The following is a 27,802-nucleotide window of genomic DNA, read 5'->3' on the forward strand; positions in this document are numbered from 1 at the left end:
GTTAACTCCGTTAATAACGCGTTTAACTGACAGCACTAATTAGGTCACAAATCTTTTCTACCAATAAGAATGGTAAAGCTGGCATTTGTCCTGCCCTAACAAAGCTATCAAGAGACTGTTTTGTATCATGTGTGTTAGAATGCTAACATTTGCTGTTTAGCACTAAACGCAAAATACAGCTGAGGCTGATGGGAATGTCAATAGTGTTGCAGGTATTTCGTCATAAAGCAAAGTAATGGAGAAATTGAAATTGTTACCTGATGACGCTAGATAAAAAGTCATCAAATTTGTTATAACTCGTTCTCTGGGATCATAAATGTCCGTAACAAATTTCATGGCAATCCATACAATAGTTGTTGACATTTTTCAATGAAAACCAACAACGTCTACCTTATGGTGGCTCTACGTGAGGGGTGAAGGGATCACCGAAGTCAGTAGGATTTAGCGACAAGGGACCTTGAATATCTGTTACAAATTTCATAGCAATCCACCCACTAGTTGAGCTATTTCAGTATAGACCTGAGTGGTGGACATGAAGATATTTCCATTCCTAGAGATTGCTAAAACTTTGCTTAAAACGTTGAATTGTGTAAATGAATACACATAATAAAAATTACGTGTTTCACTAAATCCATGTTAAATTTCAGTTTTCTGGCTACCCTACTTATAACATACCATACCGGCATTGCATGCAGAAGCTATCTGGAAGATGACTGTGGTAACAATATGTAAGTGGAGACACAAGACATAGGACTGTCTGGATCTTCTTCGGTCTGGTTTGTAGTGAAGGTTTCCGTGTGATCATGAGGCTGGTATCCATCGGAGCTTCTCTCTAAAGACGTTGCCTCCTGAAGCTCAGGACAGAAGTTGGACTGCTGATTCCCAGGCTGCATTATCAGGTTGTATGACGCGTTAGGAAATTCCCTTCTAAATGGAGAAGATGGTAACCCTGGCTGAGATGGGATGGCTGTAGATGGTAAAGTGAGGGGTGGTGGGGTGAACCTTTTCAGGGGCTGGTTGTAGTAACCCTTTGGAGTTTGTGAAAAAACAAATGGCATGTTCTCCTGGCTGACAAAACCATTTATTGGTGCTCCTGCTCTACAATACAGTTCCGGAACATCCGTGATATCTGCTTCACTATAGTGACACTGATCCACCTGAAAATGACGACATCCATGTTCACCCTGGAAAAACAAACAAAATAATTTAAAGATGGCTGGTAGATAGTTGTGCTAGAAATGCAAATAACCTCTGAACCAACAATAGTTTGGCATGTACTTGATCATAAACCAAAGTAAAAAATTTGACATGATGACGGCGCTAAAGGAAAAGTTAAAGTGCTCATGTTATGCTCATTTTCAGGTTCATAATTGTATTTAGAGGTTGTACCAGAATAGGTTTATGTGGTTTAATTTTCAGAAAACACCATATATTTGTTATACTGCACAATGCTGCAGCTCCTCTTTTTACCCTATGGGTTGAGCTCTCTGTTTTAGCTACAGAGTGAGACATCAGCTTACTTCTTTACCATCTTTGTTGGGAGTCGCACATGCGCAGTAAGTACTGCTAGCTTGTCAGAAGAGTATGAGGGCGTGACATTGCTAGCAGCTAGGCGAGCATTATAACGTGTGATCCAAAGTGACCACGTTTGTCTCTGAAGTAAAGGCTGGACTACAATAGAGCTGTTTGGAGCAGTTTGTGAACAGTGTTTTCTGTTGGAGATGCTAAGTCCCTTTGGGGTGGACTTTGGGCTTTTTCACTTTGTAAACCCTTTAACACAATAAAGGAAAAGGGAAAAGCCAAAAAGAATAATATGAGCACTTTAAGTGATCACCAAAATGCTTACAATTATAGTAGCACAATTGTCCAGACTGAGCCGGAGATGTGTTGAGGAAATTAAGATAATATTTTTTAATTACATTTTAGACATTTTTTTTTTTTAGATATTACATGTATATATCGTCACAGTTTTAATTACGGTAGCATCTCGTCATTGTCTCATCTTAGTCATAGAAAAAAAAGTCGATGAATGTATTTCGTCAAAATTATTAACTAAATTAACACTGCCTCATGATGGTGCTAGAGATAAAATCAGGATCACCAAAGTCATTAGGATCATGGGGACCATGAATGGCTGTACAAAATCTCAAGGCAATCCATTCAACAGTTGTCAATTCAACACTTGTTGAGATATTTCAGTCTGGGCCAAAGTGGTGGACCAACAGTCTGGCATTTCCATCCATAAAGCCACACCGCTAGCATGGCTAAAGAGAATGTTTAAAGTAAAGGAATCAGAAAGTCTCTAATATCCAAAAACGCTGGATCCCACTCACAATGCCACTCAATGGCAACTGTCATTAAACTGCCTTTTACATGTCCACATCTTCCAAACTTCACATCTTTACTTTCTTATACAGGCTTGGTCAAAAAATTGGAAGTCTTATGCCCGATTAGAGCTAATGCTGATGACATCACTATGATATCAACAGGTTTGACGAGAGACAAGAAGACAACAGTTTTCTGAGTTTGAGTAATACTCCTCATGACAAGTAAACTGATATATTAATGAAATTGAAAGTGAAATTAGTGGAGTACCCTTTTAATGGTTGTGAGGACCTACCGTTGATGTCAACACTGGCTTTGGGATTGGAGGATAGACCGTCTCTTTGATACTGTTGGATGTAAGAATGCATGGAAATAAGTCACACAAGTATGGCAACATCATGCAGTCATTCAAATAGAACCATCAGAGTTACCATTAGAGACAACAATTGAGCTAATTGCACAGAAAATGAATGTGTTGACTTGCTTACCATGTCCAGTGTCTGTAGCAAACAATAGTGATGAGGGAAAGGAGACCAAAAACAGCGGCCAGGAAAATGAAGACCGTCCCTATCAAGTTATCAGCTGTGGAGTTAAAAGCCCAGATGAGAAACAGAAGTTGATCAGATAAAGTAATAAATTCAAGATTTGATTGTGTTTCCATAAGACAATTAATTTGTACACAACAAGTAAAAATAGTGATCTGAAATGGAAAAGAAGTAATATACTCAGTAAATTCAAGGTGGCAGTGATGGATGTAGCACCACATTCTCCAACTGCTGTCCGTGCCTTTACTGTGAATATGTAGGAACCGTTTTTAAGGTTTCTTGCTGTCAGGCTAGTGGCTTCAGGATTGTCTAAACCAAACAAAAGAGATTGTCATTAGTAATAAACATCCTGAAGAACCATCAAGGTCACAATTTAACACTATAGAGGGCTTTCCAATTATTAAAGTCATAAGGGCTGCATTACATATAAACGTAACGCTTCAGGTCCCCCTATTTAACATTTACTACATAAGCAGCTATAACAACCGGCAACTTCTGCGCCTTTTCATCTGTTTCTATAAAAGTCTATGGAGAAAAAAAACCACTTCCACCTTGATTTAATACCTCAATAAACATTTTACAAACCAGTTTACGGTCTCAATTACAAGTCTTCTTCGATACAGCATGATGTTCATTTAGTAAATTATGGTCCCATTTATTTAAAAATAGACGATAAAGCAGGGGATGCTTTAGGACCTGTCAATCAGGACAGAGGCTTAGCAATGCTAATCATGCTAACACTGTGGACATTAAAATAGACCTCAACTTGTTTTTGGGTGTTGTCCATCTTTTCATCTTAAACTTAAACTCCGGCGCTAAAAAATACTAAGATGTGAACGGCCAAAATGTAAACTCGTGCAGTAAAAACGGCAGTCCACAAACCAATGGGTGACGTCACCGATGCTGCGTCCATCCAGTCTGTGAGCTATAAGGACATTTTAAGTATTCAATAATGTACAGATTTGTCAACTTCTAATAACTGTGTTTTACTTTATTGTCATTCATTATCTGTTTTTTCAACAGACTCCATTTGGGTGCTGAGTTATAGTTATAGGCATAAATAAACACTTACATCTGCTCACAACTATATTACAGTGTGTTATTAGAAACCATCTATTACATGTTTATATGCTGCTTGTAAATGCTAAAAAGGGGGAAATAAAGTTGCGTGTGGCTGCAATACTACGGTGTATCCTGACATGCAAATGTGTTCTTATATTTGTAAATGTGTACAGATTGAGAATATATAATAGTATGTAACCCTGGTTCTCTGTGGACTTTCATCAAAAAATAACAGGGTGTCACAATACCTGTGCTGAAGTTGATGACTTTGTTGTTGTTGTTGTCCAAACAATACAGGACATAGCCTTGGATGAAAGCAGTCTGCTCTCTTAGAGATATAGGCTCCCAGGATACCTCGTAATCCCAATCCTGCTGTTGCCCCTTGACTGATTTAAACAGGCCGTCTTGTATTTCTGTCAATAGAAAGTACTATTGTAGTATTAGTCACTCATATAGACACATATCTACATTACTGGTCAAAAGTTTCAGAACACCCCAATTCTTTTTAGTTTTTTTATTGAAATTTTAGCAAGTCAAGTCCAAAGAATAGCTTGAAATGGTACAAAGGTAAGTGGTGAACTGCCTGAGGTTAAAAAAAGTAAGGTTACCCAAAACTGAAAAATAATGTACATTTCAGAATTTTACAAAAAGGCCTTTTTAGGGAACAAGAAATGGGTAAACAATGTAAAGCTGCAATGGAAGTTGATCAAGCTTTGAAAGTTGGTGCTACCAATTCCCACAGGTGTTCCAACTTGTCTGGATTACTTACAACCCCCTCTGTTTGTATAAAAGCATTGTTGGAACACACTGTGGTACTGTACCCTCGTGAGCATTATTTGAACAGTATTGTACTGCAGAAAGTAGTGTGTTGCTATAAAAATGTCGGGAAAAAGGCAATTAACAATGGAAGACAGACAGACCATCATAACACTTAAGAATGTTGCTCTTTCCTACAGAGAAAAAATGCTAACCCTAACCCGTGATGGTCTGGGGCTGTTTTGCTGGATCCAGGGTCGGTGATTTGTACAGAGTGAAAGGCACCCTGAACCAAAACGGCTACCACAGCATTTTGCAGCGCCATGCAGTACCCTCTGGTATGCGCCTAGTTGGTCAGGGGTTCATCCTACAGCAAGATAATGACCCAAAACATAAGTCCAAGCTATGACAGAACTACCGTAGCAGAAAAAGAACAAGATGGTAAGCTTAAAAACTGGAGTGGCCAGCACAGTCACCAGACTTAAACCCCATTGAGCTGGTTTGGGATGAACTGGACAGAAAAGTGAAAGAAAAGCAACCTACAAGTGCCACACGTTTATGGGAACTTCTGCAACAGAGTTGGGAAGAACTTTCTGAAGAATATTTGATTTCCATTGTAGAAAGAATGCCACGAGTGTGTTCAGCTGTTATATCTGCCAAAGGGGGCTACTTTGATTTGTCAAAAATGTAGAATACATTTTGGTTTATTAATTGATTCCATGATTTCTTTATAACTTAAATTGTTCATTTGTTCTATTCCTTCATTTCAGAGTACACTGAACATTGAACTGCATGAATTTCAATAAAAACCTGGAAAAATGGTGGTGTTCTAAAACTTTTGACCAGTAGTGTACCATAATTCATACCTTGCACTGTGTATATACTGTAGCATATGTTATTTATTCATACTGTAGCACGTTATTTAATTTATTTAATCACAGTTTAAGCACTTCTGGTTAGACACTAACTACATTTCGTTGCTCTGTACTTGTGACGTGCAATGACAATAAAGTTGAATCTAATCTGATCTAATCTAAAAAAGCGTCACATACTGTAGGTGAAACACTGTTGGACAAAGTGCTTTATTATTGCACGGACAGATTTATTAAGCTAAAAGTACTCCACAAAAATATCAAACGTTTCAATCTTACTTTTCTCTCTGACATAGCCCTCTCTTCTTTGTAGTAGCACTGGAGCTCCCCGGGTGCAGGCATATACTGACAAAGTGTATCTCAGTCCATCTTTGAAGTTTTCTAGAGTGGAGAAATATTCAATTCAGTTCAATTTTATTTATAGTATCAAATCATAACACAAGTTATCTCGAGACACTTTACAGATAGAGTAGGTCTAGACCACACTCTATAATTTACAAAGCCCCAACGATTACAGTAATTCCCTCAAGAGCAAGCATTAGCAGTGGCTATTGCGACAGTGGCGAGGAAAAACTCCCTTTTAGGAAGAAACCTCGGCAGACCCAGACTCTTGGATGTATTGTATACAAGGATGTATTGTAAGACAAATACATTTTATGTAACTGTTTTCTGGGCAAATGATAATACTTACTTGAAAATATACTGGCATTAGTCTGATTGGGAGGCACTTTCAGCCACTCCACAGTGCAATTTCCTAAGGTAGGACACCAGTCCACTATGTAGCCACAGCTGGCTGTTGGACTGGCAGACCAGGACAGGTTGAAGCTACCGTTGCTGCCAATGATCGAAGAAGTGTTCACTTTGGTTCCGTCTGAAAATAAAGACTTTGGAAGTTAGGACTGAAATAGATATATAGCTGCAATTAGGGTAGTGCAGTGGTTAGTCACTTCACAGCATAAGGGAATAGAATTTGAACCCACTGACTGGCTTGCCCCCCTTTTGCATGTTCTCCCCATGTTAGTGTGAGTTTTGTCCCACAGTCTAAAGAATCCAATTGTGACTCTAAATTGCTCGAATGAATGGGAGCGTGAATGGTTGTCTATCTTCTGAAAAAGGGATTGGCTGTCAATTTTCCATCCCTCCAGGACCTGTACGCTTCCAGGACCCTGAGGCGGGCATAAAAGATCGTGGCTGATCCCTCTCACCCCGGACACAAACTTTTTTGAACCTCTAACCTTCTGGCAGGAGGCTGCGGACCTTCAGGACCAAAACCTCACGCCATAAAACCATTTCTTCCCGTCTGCATCTTATGTCTCTTATTTGATATCTCCTCTCTCCTCGGCTGAACCGGAAGTTGTTCTGTCCCTCCTTCGTGAAGGCCGTGTCAAAGCTCTTATTTCTGCCCCAAGGAGGGATCACAGAGGAGGAATCACAGAGGAGGGATCGCGAGCAGACATAAGGAAGGAAACACAAGAGCAGCCTTCCCGGAAGCCGTGCAGCTCAAAGGGTTGCAAACTGCGGATGAATTCACGTGAGAATTCATCAGAGGAAAGGACGTCTCATGCCTCTAAAACACATATGCTCGTTTCCTCCCCCCTCTCATGATTTCCTCGGGTCTCTCCCGTGCCTACTACCGACTAAGACGAGTGGGGCATGCAATTTAAGGAAAGTGAGATGCACCTTTAGACTCTTAACCCCTCACTCCCCTAGTCACTACACTTTTTATTTACCTACATCCTGGACTATATACCTGTCCACTGCACATACTGTATGTCCTGAACTTTTGCACATATCGCAACATACAGCCTCTTTTTTTCTTACTGTTAAACAGTTATATTGCACATATTTGTTTCTGTATTTATTGATTATTTCCTATTAATATGTTCAATGTTTATGTATGCACCATCCACAAAGGCAAATTCATTGTAAGTGTTACCTACTTGGCAATATGTCATTTTCTGATTCTGATTCTCTACATGTGAGCCCTGTGATAGTCTGTACCCCGCCTCTCGCCCAATATTAGCTGGAATTATTAGCTCTATGGATGAGCTCTATCTCATCAAAAATCTCTCCTAAACCCACTGTACACTACCTGTCTGACAGGACACAGACAGAGACTAGCTGGTGAACACAATGGAGCATCAGCAGCTAAAGAGCTAAAGAACAGATACAAAGCAAAGGAGATTAAATATTAGATTTACATTCGCTGGGTAGTCAGACACAGAAATGATGCGTATATTGCTCTGCGTCTGCAGAGTTTGTAAAAGGGAACTGTTCAACAATAAATCGCCATTTTCAGAATCTGAAAAAACAAAGCTAGTTAGCTTCATACCTGGATTAGAGCTGGGGATGGTGATGGTTGATGGGGATGAACTGCCGTTTATATTCCTAGCTGTAACTGTGACGATATACCCGACAGTGGTGTCCAGACTGAGGACAAGACTGTAATTGTTGGGAGCCACTTTGGTCCTATTTTGTCTTTCTCTCTGAGTGGTCTTGGTCCAGGTCACTTCATAGTCTTCGATGCGTCCATGACTCTGGTTGGCCCGTGGCATCTGCAGAGAAGTAACATCAGGACTTTAGCTTAACATGGAGATCGGACCCTCATCAACACCACTTCTAATAAGGCCCCCTTTATAAAGTTTATAGTACAAGTAGCTCAGATCAAGCAATCTGATTGGTTCATAACCGTTATATAATAACCACATGCAATGGCTATAATTCAAATTCTTTCGCACGATAAGTATCACTTGGCAGAAAAAAACATTGAACTAACAAACTGAGTGACAAGCTGGTGCCACGGAGGGAAGCTGTTTATCTGCACACACTGCCATGACACAGAGCTGGTTTCAAATCAGCCAAGCATCCCTTTAAGTGGATGCTACATTTAGAATATTTTTACCACTTTACCTCCACTTTTCGGGCTGAAATAACGCCCCTTAGCTGTGATGTAATCACACCATACCAAGGCCTGTCGCGAGCTATTGCTTAAGTTACTAATAGCTTTATACTCTTTATAATAAATCATTGACTAATGCTTTACAGCAGAGATCTTCAACAGAGGGCCCGGGACCTGTAGGGTGTCCTCAGAGTTACTGCAGGGGGGCCTCCAAGTTTTTTTTTTCAAAATCTAAAACGTCTTAACATGAATCCAACATATTATAAGCAAATATAAAGCCGCCTATTTGTGAAAGTAGTCACTAAGGTAGCCATCCACAAATACAGTCCAAAGATTCACTGTGTATGTTTAACATTAAAACATGATATATAAAATCATGCCAACAATTTAATTTAATAGCTTAGTGTTCTATGCACTAAAAGGTATGTTTAAAGGCTTTTGGCCTGCCACACGTTATTGTAGGCCCAGTTTAATACGCAACTTGATTTTATACAACATATGTAGTAGGGGGTCCCTGATGTGTCTCTCCGTTAAGCAATCCTTGTCTTAAAAAAACGTTGAAGACCCCTGCTCTAAAGATTAGTTTTAAGCCGTTCATTGGAATAACTTTTGCTGCCATAGTGTGAAAGGGTTAGTGAGTCATTAATGGTGTCATTGTCACGGATTGCCGAGGGATGGACAAGGCTTGGGCCCAAATGCAGTAAAAAAGGAGTTTAATGAACAAAAAACTTACAAATAAGAGTGTTCAGAGGTTGGCAGGTAGCAACAAAACAATAATCCGAACAGAAATGAAGACCAGGGGCCTGAATAAAGAAATCCAGTATAAATGAAAAAGCGCAGCTTGACTTAATGAGATCCGCTCATCGCGGCGTAATCGGTTGCACGTTTGCCGAGCCAGGATAAGTAGGTGAAGCTATGTCAAGCCAGGTGTAGATAGCTGGGATAAGTGCACGTTCACTGCTTTCTTAAATAGACCACGGTATCGATCACAGATTTACTGATGCAGAAATGGAGAATACGCGTGCGGCACATGTTTCACTCGCTGAGCAGCAAATAATTATGGAAAGTTATGAGGAGGTGAAGCACATAATATGCAGAAAAGGGAAATATGGCTGCTGTTAACAATCAAACAGAGAGAAAAAGCCTGACAGACAGTAGCGGACCGACTGAATGCGTATGGATTTTAAATAATCTACTAGTCACTCAACATTGTGCTAACATATGTGCTAAATGTGCTGGTTTTACTGTAAAGTGTCTTTTAGCCTACTATGTAAAGCACTATATAAATTAAATGTATTATTATATATAAAATGATTAAGAAGCTTTGAACACATTCTCACTCCCATCTCGTAAAATACGGACGATTGGTCAGGTGCCATTGTCGTCGTTATTGACGCTATTTAAATCAAACTCATGACAGCAATAGTGACAAGTAATGCATGTTAATAAAAATAAAGCAGAACACATTCAAAAGACAACGGAATAACTGTTAAACACGTTTCTTTCGGATCAGAGCGGCAGCTGATTTAACACATAAAGACACAAGGATTAATTTTAGCCTGGCTGTTAGCCTGCTCTGGACCAGGCTAGCTGCAAAGAATACATCTCCATGGTTACTTGGTTTAATTCAACCTGCTTTTGTGCAACCAAGTCAAAGTTAAATTCATCCAGGATAACCTGAATATCCCATCTTAATGTGGCCCCTGGGGCCTGTTGCACAAAACCAAGATAAGGGATTAAGCCAGGATTTCCCCGTTATCCTGAATGAATTTAGCCTTGACTCGGTTTCACGAAAGCAGAGGCACATAAATCACCATGGAGATTTATTCTGTGCAGCTAGCCTGCTCCTGACCAGACTACCAGCCAGGATTTATTTAATCCTGGAGCCTTTTCTGATCACCCAGCAGTGGTTTTACCCTATTGTTATCAGCCTGGATTAAAATACAACATTGTACAATGTAACCAGTAACTATATAGTGATGTATGCTACTGTACATTCATGTAACAATAGGGAGAGGACATCCCAATGGTTTTTGACCTTATATTTTGCTGGGGGGGATATAACTGATGAATATACTCTGTTCCATTCATGTTTACAGTGTGCATGGAATTGATTACTTTATTATCTTTATAGTTTCTAGATTTTAGAGTCCAATTTCTTCAGTGTCTTTATTTTCTATGTCCATATATATGAGGGAGCAAGGCATATAATATGTAGAGAAGGAAACTCGTCCTCTATAAAAAAAATTTAAAAAGCGCAAGAAAAAGTGTGGCAGATAATAGCGGACAGACTGAATGATATATCTAAAAATATACATTTATGAACTACTGCTCTTAATTGAAACCATTCAATGAGTCACTGTCCTTTGCAAAAACGAACAGTTGTACACTTTGCATTAAAAGCGAGCAGTAGAAGTTAATATGACTTAGGACATTTATATTTTAGCCCATGAGGGAGAGGAGTAGAGTGAAAGACATATTTACGCATCATATTTTAGCGTTGTAGAAAATTGATCTTCATGGTAAATTTCCTGAGTAACATTATCTTCTGCTTACTTTTAATGCAAAGAGTACAACTGTTAATTTGTGCAAATGATTAGTAGCCTTGGATGGAATGATTATGACGGTTTCAATTCAGAGCCGTGGTCAGTTAATGTATATTTTTAGGCTGCTTACGCAGACATTCGGTCCGTGATCGTCTGCCTCGCTTTCTCTCGCTGTTTTATTACAGCGGCTGTGTTTCTTTTCTTTTTATACAAATAATGTGTGTTCTCCATTTTGGCATCAGTAAATCTGTGATCGACCTCGCGGTCTTTTGAGGACGCGCATCTATCTGAATTACTTCAGCCTGGCTCAACCTAGTCGCTCCTCCTCAGTCTGGCTCGGCCTTCGTGAAACGCATCAAGCCAGGCTGCACAGATTAGACTAGGTCAAGCCTTGCTTTATCACTTATCCTGGATTTATATATTCTGCTTTTGTGAAACAGGCCCCAGGAAGCAAAACACAGGAGACTAGCCACGACGACAGCAGCAGCAGCAAACAACTTGAAATGAAGCAAAACAGAACAATGATCCCACACCAGACAAAAACAACACAGAGACTAAATACTGGTCGGGAGCAGGTTAAGTTGGTGATCAGAGATCAACCGGTGTAAAAGCACCGCCCACTGACCAATCAGTAGGTCGATTGATAACGGCGTCACCATTCTTAAAGAAGATCAGGCGGAGCTCGGTGCAGAGAGAGAGAGAGGGGGGAGAGGGGGAGAGAGGGGTGCGCTCATAAAAGTTAAAACATTGAGAGACCAACAACCCCGTTAACATGGGTATTTTTATGAAATTTAGCCTATATATTTTAATGGGAGGGAATTACATATCGGCTTCTTGAACCATGTGTCGCCAATGCACACATCGGTTTGAATTATGTTTTTATATTTTTTAATTGCTCTCACGATCGCTTCCCACTGCCAGGGTTGCAACTGAAATAAAAGGCTAAACGAAACACATCAGGGCAATCTCAAGGGAGGGAAAACACAGGAAGTAAAATAAGACAAGACAAGACAGAAACCCAGACCGTGAATATAAAACAGGAAATAGAACATACAGACACACGGGAGAACAAGACAGGAACTACAGCTAGACAAGACAAGGGAGGAAACACGGGCTACAACAGAAAACAGAACAAGTAACAACAATAACAGGAAACAAGAACAGAACCTCAAAACCAACAGAAAGTCCAACTCAAAACCATGTCATTAATTAAGGGTAATGTGTCTCACTTTCTAACAAGCCATCACGTCTGCAGGTATTAGTAAGTCATTAATAATCACTTTCTGATAAGCAACAGCAAAAATCAGTAAGTCTTCTGAAAATAAAAAATGTGAATGAGTTAATAGTGACATTTTTACAATAATCCATTCAGTCTTTAAACTGTAAATATCAATATGTTGTTAATTAATAGATTTTGGTTCCACTACGCAGTGATTTTTTATTTTGATTTAACCTTTATTTAACCAGGTAGGCCGTTGAGAACAGGTTCTCATTTGCAACGGCAACCTGGCCAAGAAAACCATAAGCGTGCAGGACACCATACAGTTTCACATTCAATACAATACAAGAATACAGAATACAATAGGCTACATAAAGTGCAGATTAAGTAGGCATTACAAAGCTGGTGCAAAGTGAGGTGTAAGTAAGACGATGGATATGCGAACGTAATATGGTAATAAAACAATATACATGAGTAGACAGTCTATAACACTGCTGAGATGTAGTGAAGAGTCAAACAAAAAATAAACAAAAGAACAGTTCAGTTAGTGCAAATTATGATCTATAAGTGATGTAGGTCAGTAATAACACAGCAAACCGGAATAGACAGTCTATATAAATGCTGAATGTAGTGAAGGGTAAATATCAGTTGGTGCAAAGTGTGGTCTAGATGGTGATGTAGATCAGTAATAACACAGTATACATGAATAGACAGACTATATAAATGCTGAAATGTATTAAAGAGTCAATATACAGTTGGTGCAGATTGTGGTGTACAAAAATTGTGTGACAACAAAGGTGGGAGGGATAACAGTTGAGCATACCAGGGCGGGGGAATAGTGCAACATACAGACACACGGGAAAACAAGACAGGAACTACAGCTACACAGAGACAAGGGAGGAAACAGAATGTGACAGCAATTCAGGTGAAGATGTGCATCTATGCAAATATGCACTGGGGTGTGACAGAGTTAATGGAATGCAATAATGCAATAAATGGGTGCGAAAACAGAGCATGAATAATGGAGAACAGTTAGCACGTACAGTGATCGGACAGGAGCTCAGACAGACGTACTTTGATGGCAGTTAGTGAGATAAAGTTTCTGAGTTTCAGGGTTTTTTGAAGTGCATTCCAGTCCAGCCATTAGGTACAGGGGACTTTGCCTAGCAAGGATTTGTAGATGAGTTGGTACCAGTGAGTTAAGCGACGAGTGTTTAACGAGGGCCAGCCAACTAATGCTTAGAGGTTGCAGTGGTGGGTGTTATAGAGGGCTCTGGTCACAAAATGAATGACACTATGGTATACAACATCCAGTTTTTTTCAGGAGAGTTTGAGGCAGTTCTGTAAATGACATCACTAAACTCGAGAATTGGTAAAATTGTCATTTTCACCAAGGCGAGTTTGGCAGCATGAGTGAAAGAGGCCCTGTTGTGGAATAGACTTAACTTTAGATTGAAAATGGTTTATGTGGTGCTGGAAGGAGAGGGAACTGTCTAACCAGACATCCATAGGTTCAGACAGCAGGCCCTCAGATTTTATGCACTGGACCCTATTAGAAAGATTGTTATTGAACCACGCGAGGTAGTCATGAGAGAACCCAAGGTTGTTGAGTCGGTTGATAAGAATACGATGGTTAACAGAGTCAAAGGACTTGGACAGATCAATGTAGACAGCTGCACAGTAATGCTTTTTGTCAATGCCGACCAGAGGTGTCAAGTAACGAAGTACAAATACTTTGTTACCTTACTTAAGTAGAAATTTTGGGTATCTATACTTTACTGGAGTAATTATTTTACAGCATACTTTTTACTTCTACTCCTTACATTTTCACGGAATTATCTGTACTTTCTACTCCTTACATTTTAAAAATAGCCTCGTTACTCATATTTCAGTTTGGCTTGTTTTCATTCCGGCTTGTCATCGTTCAAAAAAACACACACAAAAAAACCTATCCAAATCTCTCCATCCGGAGAGAGTGAATGTGATTGTGGTTGGATGGGAAGTATTAGTCATTCCGACACCCTATTGGTTTGTACGCGATCCATCAAACCTGCACAGACCCGGTGCTAATACGCCACCGGTGCCTTAACGACCGTTATCTACCGGACCGAATAGCAACACGGATTTCGGTGCCTTATTTAGGTGCCACTTAGATGCCTGCGCTTCTCTCTGATGCTCCGAAAACGGACGTTAGAGGGAACTGAAACATTGCCGCACGGGACGCTAGTTAACACTACAGTTGGCAGCAGCTAACGTTAGCCTACGGTTAGCTAGCAGCTGGAGTAAACACGGTTAAAATGCTGACAGCTAAACGGTGTAAAAGTGTGTCTGTATTTCACTGGAGAGGATTGTAACACCAGACTGTAGCTGCCGTTGTCTGAAAAACACAGACGCAGAGATGTGTCACCTTTTTCAGCCCTTCTGAGTTTGCAGGTATGATTTTAATATTACATTATTATAGTCATATGATTTTGTCCTAACGTTTTGGGGTTAAGCTGTTGTCCATGGCATTGTTTCCCCCTTACATCAGGGGTCTTCAACGTTTTTTAAACCAAGGACCCCTTAACTTAAAGTGAGATGTAGCAGGGACCCCCTACTATTGTATGAAATTAAGTTGCCTATTAAACTGGGCCTACAATAACAGTTAGGGCAACCTAAAGCCTTCTTACATACCCTTTTTTCATAAGCTATTAAAATATGAATTGTTGGCATGATTTTATAATATTTTAATGTTACATACTGTATGTGGCACAGTAAATCTAGGATTAACTGTATCTGTGGGCTGATATCTTAGGGACTCCCTTACCTATAGGCCAGTAAGCTTATCATCAGTGGGAATTTATATTTGCTAATAATATGTTGGAATTATGTTAAGGCATTTTAATTTTAAAAGACTCAAAGATAATAAAAAGACTCAAAAATTTACAATAATTTGGAGGCCCCCCTGCAATGACTTTGAGGACCCCTGGTTGAAGATATCTGCCTTACAATACTTTTACTTTTATACTTTAAGTAGTTTTGAAACCAGTACTTTTACACTTTTACTTAAGTAAAAAGCTTGAGATGATACTTCAACTTCTACAAAAGTCTTTTCAAACCCTAGTATCTATACTTCTACTTGAGTAATGAATGTGAATACTTTTGACACCTCTGATGCCGACTGTGATGTCGTTTATGACCTTGAGGGTGGGTGTGGTACACCCATGACCGGCACGGAAGCCAGATTGCATAGTGGAAAGGATACGGTGGGATCCGACTTGGTTGGTAATCTGTTTATTGACCAAGCTTTTGAGGACTTTCGAAAGACAGGGTAAGATAGATATGTGTCTATAGCAGTTTGGGTCAAGTGTGTCTCCCCCTTTGAAGAGAGGGATGACTGCGGCGGATTTCCAATCCAAGAAAGATGCGAGAGACTGGTTAAACAGGTTGGTAATGGGGGAAGCAATAATATTTGCAGATACATTTAGGAAATTGGGGTCCAGGTTGTCTAGCCCAGCTGATTTCTATGGGTCCAGATTTTGCAACTCACTCAGCACATCAGCTGTTAGGATAGGGCTAAAGGAGAAGCGTGGTGGGGAGTGAGGACGTGTAGCTGCGGAGGCTGTAGGGCAGTTTGCTGGGGGGCCAGCCGCCAGATGGAAAGCATGACCAGCTTCAGCGAAATGCTTGTTGAAGTTCTCTATTATCATAAACTTGTTGGTGTTGATATTATTACCTAATTTCAGAGCCGTGGGCAGCTGGGAGGAGGTGTTCTTGTTCTCCATGGTTTTTAAATTGTCCCAGAATTTTTTTGAATTGGCACTGCAAGAAGCAAATTTCAGTTTGAAGTAGCGAGACTTAGCTACTCAGACTGACTGAGGCCTAGTCCACACGGACACGGGTATTTTTATAACCAGAGTTTTTTCTCCTCTGTTTTAAAAAAAAAAAACCTGTCCACACATGCTCGGTTTAAAATAAATCTCCGTCCACATGAAAACACAAAAACACGCTGTCAAGCCATTGCAAAGAATCGTCAACAAACATCAACAAAGCAGTTAGCGGCGCACAATATGACGTCAAACACAGCGGATAACGGCGCACACTCTGACGTCGCAAGGCAAAAAACCCGGTTATACTGTCCACACGTCAACACTGTAACCGCCGTTTCTGAAAATGCTCACCCTGGCCGGAGTTTTCAAAAATGTTCGGTTACAGTGCCCTGAAACTGCGTTTTCGTGTGGATGGAAGGCCGAACCGTGTAAAAAAAGTCACGGTTATAAAAATACCCGTGTCCGTGTGGACTAGGCCTGAGTGTACCGGTTCCTGGCTTCTTTAAAGACTTGCATGGTATGGGGGTGGCTCGAGGCTAATGCAGTTCGCCACAGGATGTTTTTATGTTGGTTGAGGGTGGTCAGCTCTGGAGTGAACCAGGGACTGTATCTACTCTTGGTTCTAAACTTTTTAAATGGGGCATGCTTATTTAGGACAGATAGGAAATCAGTTTTGAATGACACTGTTGGAATGAGGTTAATGTTCTCCCAAGCTGCAAGGTTCAGGTCAGTCAGATAGGCTTGTGTCACGGCCTATCCGTGACTCAGGTAGTAGTGTTTCCTTTTTTGGTGTTCTGTGTGTGTGTGTGGGAGTGTGTGGGCAGGTGTGGCTTTCTCCAGGGCACCTGGCTCTCCAACGCAGCTGCATGTGATCTTCTAATGAAGCTCCAGCTCAGGTACTCCTGAGATCCAGGCAGCCGGCGCCAGTTTGTTTCAGTCACTCACGTGGTAACTACTCTCGGCCAAACTCTTGAGTACTCTAGTGAACCTTTTGTTATCAAAGTTTTCCTTGTGTTAACACTGTGTTGTTTCTCCGTGCGCGGTTGTTGGAAGTCAACGTCACCTACGCTACCTGCCACTCCACCAGCCCTGTGTTCTGGGACACAGCTGACAGTGGGGGTGTATTTAGAGGGCAAGTTGGTCAGGATAATATCTATCAGGGTGCCTCTGTTTACGGATTTGAGATTGACTCTTGTGGGTTCATTTATAATTTGTGTAAGGTTGAGGGCATCAAGCTTAGCAAGTAGTGTGGCTGGGGTGTTAAGCATATCCAGGGTGAAATATCCTAACAGTAATAATTCTGCAGTTAAATGGGGGGGCGATTAGTTCGCAAATGGTGTCCAGGGCACTGCTTGGGGCTAAGGGGGGTCTGTAACAAGCTGCAACGTTAATAGCCTTATTTCTAAAGAGTTGGAGTTTTAGAGGTCATATCATCAGAGGTCAAATTAGCGTGGTCCTCCTGATGAACTGAGGAGCTAAAAAGACAAGCGTCATGCTGGAGGAGGGTAAGCAGAGAACCAGAGAGTTTTCACATCCTGGCAACCCAAAATGTTTTTTCATTAACGGATTAGTCAATGTTTTACTAACAACCAACCAACCAAGTAAAGCAATTCATTACAACTGATAAAGCCTTTATGAAGAGCAGTTTATTAGAAAGTGGTGCCCACTCATCTGACCTACCTTCCAGATGGTTATAATTTGGTTGTCCATCACCTGCATCCACACATCAAGAGCATCTGGAACTATAGGACAAAGAGACAATTAGTGCCCAGAAAAAGATGGAAACCGTATCTGTTCAATTGCCATTATTGACTAAAAGTTTATACTTTTTTGTTTCTTACCATCGCCCTTTGTATGGAAGTTGACAGTTGTGCTCCAGCTGCTCCATTTCCAGAAATGTTGTGCTGTTCTGCATCGTATTCCCACATTATATGTCCAATTTGGTATCAGATCATTCAAAACTGTGAAATTAAGACCAACTCCAAAGTGTTCACTCTGGGAACACAAGTACAAGAATGATGATGTTAGTATAGTTCAGAAAAGGATCCAACTTTAAAAGTCTTGCTAATAATGTGTCTTTTTTCGTCAACTCACTATGGTGTTTTTAATGTTCACTTGGCATATTAAACTGAGATTATAGTACTGTTGCACCGTCCACTTCCAGTCCAGGCTGACATTTCTGGCATTCACACTCAAAACTGTCACTCCCTCAGGAGGGAACATGTGCACTGAAACAAAAGACAAACAACAATCAGCTGTATTTAATGATTAAAAAGTGATGTCAATCACCAAATAAGCATTTTTCCACACAGAAATGCTAATATTTTAAAAAGGTATACCTCTTTCAGTCAGGTCTGCAGTGTCGGAAAGCTTCACCTCGCCCAAAGGATTACTTGCTGTTAACGTCCAGTTTCTCACGCGAGCATCGACTCGCACTTCTTGAGAGCATCTCGTCTCAGGCCACTTTGCACAGATTGTCGGACTGAAATACAAATGTCAAGAGAGTCTAACTTTTTCGTTTGATACATAATAAAATGCTCAAAAATACATTTGCCACCTTTTATGTGGATGTCCAATCAGTTATGATGATAAATATGATTGATTAAAGCAATACATTTCTATATTGATGGAGAAAGCTGCAGTTTGTAGCTGTAAAATCTGTTCTTCCTACATCTAGCACCGACATTTGACATGACTGTAGACCTTACTCCACAGACCTGTTGTCTGGCTATACCACAAATAAATTCTAGGATAGGAGAAAAAAATGCTCTAGGTTGATTGCATTTTTTAAACCAATCACAATTGTCTTTGGCTACCTTAAGTTCCAGTTGCAGAGAATATTCTGATTCATATATATATATATATATATATATGCAAAATATTCTTGCAAATAACTTGTTTAGGTGAAACATTTGCACAAAACTCAGATTGGACAGATAGTCTAGCTAGCTGTCTGGATTTACCCTGCAGAGATCTGAGGAGCAGTTAACCATAGTCCTCACAAATCCACTGGAATTTTGAAGTCCAACACCTGAATCTCCAATTAAACCGTCCACTATATGAGTCGAACAGTGTTTTCAAAGTGCAACAATAAATCGGAGTAGTACTTTGAAGTATTTAAGTAAGGGTTAATGCCAGACAAGGTGTCCATTGTCAGCTATTAATGAATTTTGGCGGAGGCATTGGGTGGTTCATGCCTCGCCGTCGTCCATTAATAACTGACAATGGACACCTCGAACCCTTAACCCGCTTATACCATGCTCACTTGCCAAATATGTATTTTTCTTAAACATTCATTCATATTTTAATACGTTTTACAATCAAAATCTAAAGTTTTTCCAAACAATAACTCCGTTTGCCTGGTTATGCCTGAAGGTCTAATACCTGGAAAAATCATTCCCATCCCATAAGGTTCTTAGGACTTTAGATACGACTTGCAACGGGAGATATTTATATAGTCCGCTCAGCTTGTAGAACCCTTCAGCTCAGCTACGAGCCAGAATGCTAACGCTATGCTAGCAAGATTCAAAGTCAATAACATTGTGTACAGTTGGCAATCAGTAAAAAACAATTGACAGTATGTTTAACATCAAGACAAGCTAGCTATCCAGCCATGTCATTGTCCCCAAAACAATATAACAACTTTTACGAACAATTTTATCCGCGATCTGTAACGTTAGCCTACTGTCTTCCGCAGCCTGAAGTAGCGAAAAGTGAAAGCCATAGTCAGTGGCAAATATGGCTAGACCCCAAAAAAAGTCTAACACAACATTTCTCAGTAGTTTACAGTAGTGATGTGCAAATGAGGCTTCACGAACCACTGTCTTTATTTTCTGAGCTCAGTAGATGGCACTCTCTGTTCAAAGAAAAAGGTTAATGGAATGGCAATTCAGTGTGTTTTCAACCCTTTGTTGAACAGAGAGCGCCATCTAGTGAGCTCAGAAAATAAAGACAGTGGTTCGAGAAGCTTCATCTTACCATCACCAGTTAACAGTAGTATCAGATTTACTTAAAAACATACTAAAAGTTTACCATAGTTTGACTCCAAGAAAGGCCCCATTTTCAAAATGGCGGCCGTCAGGTCCTTAAAATGACCATTACTCCTTTGTATTCCTCCTAGACCAGGAATACTGGTGCCTGATACATGTTTTGACCATGTAATATTCTAATTAGCATGTTTGCATGATAGATAAGTGATTACAAGTACAATTATGTATTAAAGCAATTGGTTACAAGCATATTCATGCAAAAAATAAGGGTGAATACAATTTCTTACAATTTAATAATACAATTTCCCTTAAGTAATTGCATATTTCTCCTTTCTCATATTGTTTTGCCTAGTGTTAGTGGTTTCTGTGGTTCATAACCATTCTTTGAATTCAATAAAGAAGGTTTTTTTTTTCTTTTGTTTTAATACTTTTCTTATTTATTTATATCTTTTTCTATTTTCTTCAGTTGTTTCCTCTTATTCTGGTTTATTTTGTATACTCTTTTGCACTGTGACCTTCACTAGATTTACCATTAGTCGTCACACTCTTCCTCCCATAGAGGTTGATTCTCACAATTCCCAACTTGACACGGTCCACAAGCAGGCATGCATGGTAGTCCATATGCCCTGCAACTGCACCGTTGTGTTCGGCAGGCAGTTGTTTAAGTAGTCAAGGAGGAATTTTGTTTGAGCAAAATGGTATACATTGTGCTGCCAACAACATTTCAGTGAGGTAAGCAATATCAAATGTCAGTATTCTCTTCCACCATCTTCTGAATTGCTGAAAATTGTGAATTTAGTTTTGTTGGGTTTATAATGCCACCACATCTATAGAGGATGCATTACATATGTATTACCTTATTCAAATTGAAATGAGTGACCATTTCAGAGGGTTCACACACAGGCCTCTGTTCAGGCTAATTCAGAGTTGTTTATGATCAAAGTTATACAACTCCAATTGAAGTTACTTTTGGGTGGAATAACTTTTACATTGAATGCCAAGTCTGTGTTTTAGCAAAAAAAGGGTATGTGTCCAAAACCACGTACTGAATAGGAGTTACATGACATTGGCTAAATCTTATACATCTCTGGTTCACCCCAAACAAAGATAACACCTTACAGTAATCTCACAAAATCATGTATTCCATAAGTATGTAATCATGTCAGTGCAATTTAGACAAGTCCAGTGGATTCATAGACCCAGAAAACATGGGGTTAGACACCAAGATTACTTGGAAAGGTCAAATAATGAAGGAGTTAAGATATTTTAAGGGCTTCCTGCCCATCTTGGACGCCATCTTGAAAATTACACCTTTTAGTTGTCAAACTTTGGTAAAGTTTTAGTATGTTATTAAGGACACCTAGTACTACAAAAAGCTGAGAAACCTTTTGTTCGAATTGTTTTAGGGTCAGGTATTTTCTTTTTCATAAATGCCACCTAGGATGTGAGATAACATTATTTGCTGTGAAACAAAGTCAGTTCGGAGGGGCAGTGTAACTTACTTCCTGCAGCTTGTATGTTAGCGCCATCCAGTGGTGTTAAGAGGACGAGGCACTGAAGCAGACACAGTGTTGGAAATAACAGATTCACATTTTCTATTTGTTTTAATGTAGTGCATTAATTTACGACTGGAACTCCTTTAGTAGGTGTCATTTAACACTTTTTTTATGGACACCCTGCAGCCAATCAGAATTGACTATTCACCCAGACCATGGTATAATAGTTAATAAGATTCAAATCCCTTACAGCCTTGTTTGCTTATGTCCTCCAACCTGTGACTACATCGGTTACGTTTTATTATACCTTCCAAGTAGATGATATTCTGTTGGACTCTTAAAGGGTAGGCTTGAGTCTTTATCCGTCCAGTAGCAATCGACTGATTGCAGATCTCGGGTTTCACATTGAAGGTCCGTGACATTTGGTGGGTCTGAGTGATGGCAGGTATTAAAAAAAAAGAACAGCCAGCAATTATTAACAAGACGTAGGCCAATTTAAGACTCCAAAATTGAGCACAATACTAAGTCATACTTACTGCCAATATAAGCACAAGCCCCATATACAACATCAGGAATCAGTTCACATTTTACATCAGTGCAACTGTATTTTGATGCCTGGTTCAGGTGGACGGTCAAGGCATAAGTCTGATTGCTGATCCTGGTAGTGTTCATATCAGCACTACTATACTCAGGCAGAGACATTTTGCCAAAAACTTCCCCCGCAGGCAGAACGCAGCAGAAGGTGGCTGTACTGCCAACCTGGAAGAGCTTGCCCTTTGGATAAACCTGAGTTGTTGATGTTTCATGCCCTGCAAAAGCATAATAACAGGACATTATAAGCATCTGAAGCAGCACCAGGACTTTCAAACGTGTAATAATGACAGCTTGAATGTTTTGATTATCAAAACATGGAGGTAAGTTAAATGAATATTAACCAGGACGAGTCTCTTGTTTCCATTGGCTTGTGTGGTTTTTGTATCGGGACCTGAGCCTCACTGAATGGGAAGCACACTCCAATGCCAAATATGACGTCCAGTTCCAGGAGTGAGTAGATCCTACCTGGTCAGGTGTCACAGCAACTTCATCCTAAAACATTTCCATAACCAAATCAGAGGTGTGTTTGTTTGGCTCCTCCAGAAGCTGAGGTTATTGTCATGGAAGTCAGCAATGTTGATGTAATGCAAATGAACACTTACATAATGTTCTTTCTTGTCCGCTATGAGAACTTCCAGCTCATAGATCAGCACATCCTGTACTGCAGAGCATGAAGGCGTGTCTTCCCATGTTAACAGGATCATCTGATCGGAGCCGGTTAGTTTCAGATTCTGAGCTCCACAATGCAGGACACCTGAGGAAAATAATCATAGTGCATTTTACAGCACCGTCCTTATCATAAACCGCAGAGAGGCAAGCAGGTTGTTCTCATGAAGCATTTTTACATACAAAAAGTAATGCACTGTAATTCGTATGTATTCCTCGTATTTGATGCTGTATACACCACATTGACTGCTTATTTATAAGAGTGTGAATCACGTGTAGGGAGGTGGTTAGGGTGGATGTCTGGGTTGTAAAACACAGCGCTTTCAAGCGGTGGAGTGGAGTTCATTACTCAACACATGACTTTCATCCACCAAACGGGTGTTTGTGTCCCGGGAGTACAACTGGAGATAGTTGACCAAAACCACAATCTTTTTTCTAATCTTAGCTAGTCGTTTTGGTGCCTAAACTTCATCGTCATCGCCACATGAAGGAAACTTTTTGTCAAGTAAACTTAAAGGGTACTATTAGTCAGCATTTTTTGCGCATGTGAACACTAAAAAAAGGGACTCAGACCCCTCTGAAGCGAACCTGGTCTGAGTACAGTCCTCTTTCATGAACCCACAATGTGATGAAAAGCAGACGACGGGAGAGAGAGAGAGAGAGAGAGAGAGAGAGAGAGAGAGAGAGAGAGAGAGGCAGCAGGCAGAGGAGGGTGAAGCAGCTAGGCCTACATAGCCTCCAGCGCTCTGGGAAATTGGTGGTTTTCCTGTCGGTGCTGTGCATGATGCTGTGCCCCTTTACAAAAATGCCTATATTGTCAGGAGTGGGACCTGTAGCTGCCAGATATTGGTGGCCTTGATGGTGACACCTCAAAACGCTGTGTTCCCCTGTCAGAGGATTCCCCCCCTCTAATCAACAGGGCTGTGAGACATGAGCAAATATGAACCTTGTTTTTATTGAAAATCTTTTAGATAACACAAAACCTCAGATGTATTATAGCCTATTGACCGCACGAAACACTCCTCAGCCTGCTGCCTCTCTTTTCTCTCTCTCTCTCTCTCTCTCTACAATTAAAAGGGGCTTTATTGGCATGAAAATTTCAATAACAATGTTGCCAAAGCATCAACCCACTCAAAACACAATAAGCAGTTATATGAACATTAACACAATATTAGGATGGATTTATTGTAATTATATTAATCAATTTGTATGGCAAATATAAAAAAAAATAAAGTTATTTAGCAATATGAAACAAAAAGTATATTCTACTGTATTAAAAATGTAAAGGCATAGTACAACAGACCTTATGAATAAATATGGACAGATATTTAAAACCTATAACTAAACAGACAGCATTTTTTATTTTATTTATTATTTAGGGATGTGTTCATTTATGCATGTGTGTGTTAGTGTGGGTCCCCCCCCATCCGGCCAAATTTCCTGTGGCACCGGAGCAATCCCAGAACTGGAAAGTCGAGGTTACTAGGTTCTCCAATATATGATCTAACCTCTGTGTGTGTGTGTGTGTGTGTGTGTGCGCGTATTTAAAAAAAAAAAAAAAAAAAAAAAAATATATATATATATATATATATATATATATATTACTTGAGATCTGAGAATCCAAGACAACTTGAGCTTGTAGATGCAGCCCATAACAATGGAAAGTACTGCTCTATTTTAAGGTGTTAGCTGACAGGAAAGTGCTGGTGAAGCACTTAAGAATCAATGAAACAAACAATGACATTCCTCTAAAGAGTAGAAGCTGTCTGTCTTAGCCATACTGGATGGGGGAAACGTGAGATAAGGGCCAGTGTGTGATCAGGAGACTTTCTATCTTTGTTGAAACAGAAGAAGCCATAGCTAATTCTAGATAGATAGATAGATAGATAGATAGATAGATAGATAGATAGATAGATAGATAGATAGATAGATAGATACTTTATTGATCCCCAAGGGGAAGTTCAAGGTCTCAGTAGCTTCTGTTGGTGAGATAACAAAAACAGGCATGGATGTGTGATTTGCAAAACAAGTTATATTTCCATTATATCCCTTTCAGACAACAGATGTCCAACTGCCTCTAACTGCTAGCATTGACAACAGTCTTACTTTCACCAAAATAAAAGCAGAAGTATGACTTAGGCAGGCAGCTTGTGAATTTCACCACTGGATCAATAAAGTATAATTTTTAATCCACTATATACATCATAATTTAGTCATATTATTTTGTATTATTAATCTGAATCTGCAAAGTAACTAAAGCTATAAAATAAATAGTTAGGTAAATTGTACAATAGCCTACTTGACTCTGAATTATGGTGGACTAGAAGTAGCCTAATAAGTAGGAGAAAATGACAAAATCACCTTACAACTGAATCGAAGTAGCCTACAGTATAGTTACTTTCCACCGCTGATAAAATGTAATGACATTACGTGTAGTAAGCCTCAACATTAATTCCCGACATGTTATCTGTCAGCAGCTCGGACACACTGCTGTCGGCACTGACAGGACACAGATGTCCCTAGGCTACCGTCTCTGGTTCTGGCTCTGACCACGGGAACAGTGACGGGACAGCTCGCTTCAATGCAGCGTAAAAAACTCCAGAAAATAATGTCCATAATGTCTCTGCAGTCATTTCAACCACCAACTCCAGCTACAGGAAATAACACTTGTGGACTTTCTTTTCTGTGCCGAAATGTTTTCGCCACTACTGTGTTACCACAAAAAGGAATACATTACTGTAATTGCGGTACTTTTGTAACGCGTTACTCCCATCACTGAATCTTAAACTAGTCGTTTTGGTGCCTAATCTTAATTTTCGGCTTAAAGTCACCTATTTTTGGGGGGTAATTGAACCACCAACTATAGCTGATACAACGGAGGTCTGTAGCCGGCCTCACAAAGCTCTGTAGCGGCTTACTGTACGTACACACCGCCGCCGACTTGGGCGTCTAAAGATACTGGAAGTCATTAATTTTCAATGGAAGCTGGCTTCTCTCAGCTGCAAGGAGCGTCAAAACTGTCGGCGTCGCGTTTTGGCCGTTTTGGGCGTTTTGAGCGTCAATCAGAAAGTTGAACTTTGGTCAACTTTATGGTAATGAGCTATGACGCGGTTCAGCGGCAAGCAGCGGCAAACGGCAGCAACCATTCGGAATATAGACGTCCTTCTCGCTGGCTGATTCAGGAGAAACATACGATGTAAACTTTTGTCCCTACCAAGACATTAGTTCCATGAAAATGGAGGGAAATCTCATAATCGCCGTTGCTGGGTTCCCCTATCATTTATGATGTGACGTTGTTTGCTTATAGGGACCAGTTAACGTGCCGTCACATGGTCTCTAAACAGTCCGCTCACGGTGAAGTCCTGCACGGGTCAACAGCTGGCGGCTGCTCGCTCTGCCTGCATTCTGCTGCGGTTCAGCGGCTAACTGCTAACAGACACCGCTGTGACCAACAAACAATACAAATGATGTCCTTATATATGTCATTTATAAAAGGTTTCTAGTGTCAGTGTATTGGTCGTGCAGTGGCTGCTTGTGCTTTTTCTTCCATCGTGTGTTGAACATGATCGAAGAATGCTCCCACGTCAGAGCGGCCAAAGCGTCAAACAGCTTCCCCGGACTTTTTGACAGGCGTCCTCGACAGGGCGGCCAGAGCTTCTTTGCAGCTCAAGTCGGCTGCGGTGTGTACGTACAGTTATGAACAGGTCCGTATGATATCGTACGAAAATGTATGCACACCAAAACGTATGATATCCTACGAAATTAGGAGGCCAGCGGGTGTTCACAGGACGCCGGCTGGCTATGAGCTCCATGACGCCGAGCGGCAATGCTTAGAATGCGTTGATCAACATCAGCAACCAATGTGTATGTAAAACATAAACACTGCATTAACGTCTGTTGACTGGTGTCGCAGTATGCCTGTGGTGACATCGACACGTCTAGCGAGTCCAATCTAGCATCTACCCTCCATTGGACCCCCAGAAATGGATTCCTGGTCCTCAACTGTATGTCACATTTAAGCTGAGGAGGTTTATGACCACAACTCCACCAATTTAACCAAAACTGCATGCTAATATTAAATATACCGCAGGCTATCTATTCATATTGCCAATAGCATGCCAGTACATGTTATGAAAACATTTTGAAAAAGTACTATTAGAACCAAAAATTGGGTTTAAACAATTCTGATTATAATCACAGTAAATAGGCTGCATAATACATTCATAATCTACAGTAAATGTAAAATAGAGACCATTGTCTTCTTTAAAATACAATGTAATTTGCATTTTAGATTTGCATGGAAATATGGCAACATTCTTATACTATTCATACAGTATAGTCTCAGCTGTAAAGCATATCTAATGCCGTTATTCCTAGAAGTTAAAGGATGATGCACTCACCACTTTCTTGGCCATTTCCATCCTGTGTGCTCTTGCAGAACAGTGAGACCAGTAATAACCATGGGATCATCATAATCCCCTTTACAAGGACCATTTGGGATCAGCTGTTATTCCTTTAATGTAAACTTGTCAGCAAGCCCTCATTGATTTAGTGCTGTCATCATAGACAAGACATCAGAAACATCCACTTACTACACTTGATACCTGTTTAAAAAAAGAATTAGCAAAAAGAATTATCAGTTCATTCAGTGCCAAAATAATAAAGAAAGGGACTATTCTTGACTCCTGAGGCATTTTTATAAGGATTAATTTTAAATACTTACATGAGGATGTCTGACTGGTTGTCATGGATCTTGCACACGGAATGAATTTAATGTGAAGGCAATAAGGGGTAAGAGTAAAACTGAAAGAGTTACAGTGTCAAGTTACACCCTGCAGGAAACACTCCCTTTAAAAGTAGCCAATGGTACAGCCTTGGAAATCCATTTGCTGTTGGAGCTCATAGTTATTGTGGAATCCATGTGGGCTTCAATGCAGGAAGTGGAGAGGCTGCCTTTTGGTAATCGTGACTCACGGTGGCCAGATCAGACATGCCTTACATGCACTCAGAATGTATGTATTCTT

General features: G+C 40.2%; 1 protein-coding gene across 2 annotated transcripts; it reads right to left on the reverse strand.

Annotated features, from left to right (window-relative positions):
* On the reverse strand, nt 1-27,564 carry LOC114571107 (leukemia inhibitory factor receptor). 2 transcript variants are annotated; one of them, XM_028601912.1, is made up of 18 exons: nt 27,502-27,564; nt 27,179-27,382; nt 22,715-22,866; nt 22,454-22,604; nt 22,055-22,327; nt 21,826-21,949; nt 18,373-18,515; nt 18,128-18,261; nt 17,875-18,028; nt 17,714-17,775; nt 7,893-8,115; nt 6,252-6,431; nt 5,840-5,941; nt 4,181-4,345; nt 3,051-3,179; nt 2,814-2,907; nt 2,621-2,672; nt 1-1,184 (listed from the first exon to the last, which is right to left on the reverse strand). In XM_028601912.1, the coding sequence occupies exons 2-18, from the start codon at nt 27,270-27,272 to the stop codon at nt 699-701; spliced, it is 2,718 nt and encodes a 905-aa protein (XP_028457713.1). In that variant the 5' UTR covers nt 27,273-27,382; nt 27,502-27,564; the 3' UTR covers nt 1-698. The 2 variants fall into 2 exon arrangements, with proteins under 2 accessions (XP_028457713.1, XP_028457714.1); XM_028601913.1 differs by lacking the exons at nt 1-1,184; nt 2,621-2,672; nt 2,814-2,907 and adding an exon at nt 3,753-3,795 and having other exon boundaries at nt 3,140-3,179.
* Between the last annotated feature and the right edge of the window lie 238 nt (nt 27,565-27,802).

This window comes from Perca flavescens, chromosome 16 (assembly GCF_004354835.1).
Source record: "Perca flavescens isolate YP-PL-M2 chromosome 16, PFLA_1.0, whole genome shotgun sequence".
Lineage (NCBI taxonomy): Eukaryota > Metazoa > Chordata > Actinopteri > Perciformes > Percidae > Perca > Perca flavescens.

Excerpts from the sequence above, each read along its gene's own strand:
- LOC114571107 (XM_028601912.1), bottom strand. The coding sequence starts at position 27,272 with ATGGTCCTTGTAAAGGGGATTATGATGATCCCATGGTTATTACTGGTC. Across the intron at positions 22,867-27,178 it reads TGGAAATGGCCAAGAAAGTG|GTGTCCTGCATTGTGGAGCT; the intron begins GTGAGTGCATCA and ends TATTTTCCTCAG. Across the intron at positions 1,185-2,620 it reads AGCCAGTGTTGACATCAACG|GGTGAACATGGATGTCGTCA; the intron begins GTAGGTCCTCAC and ends TTGTTTTTCCAG.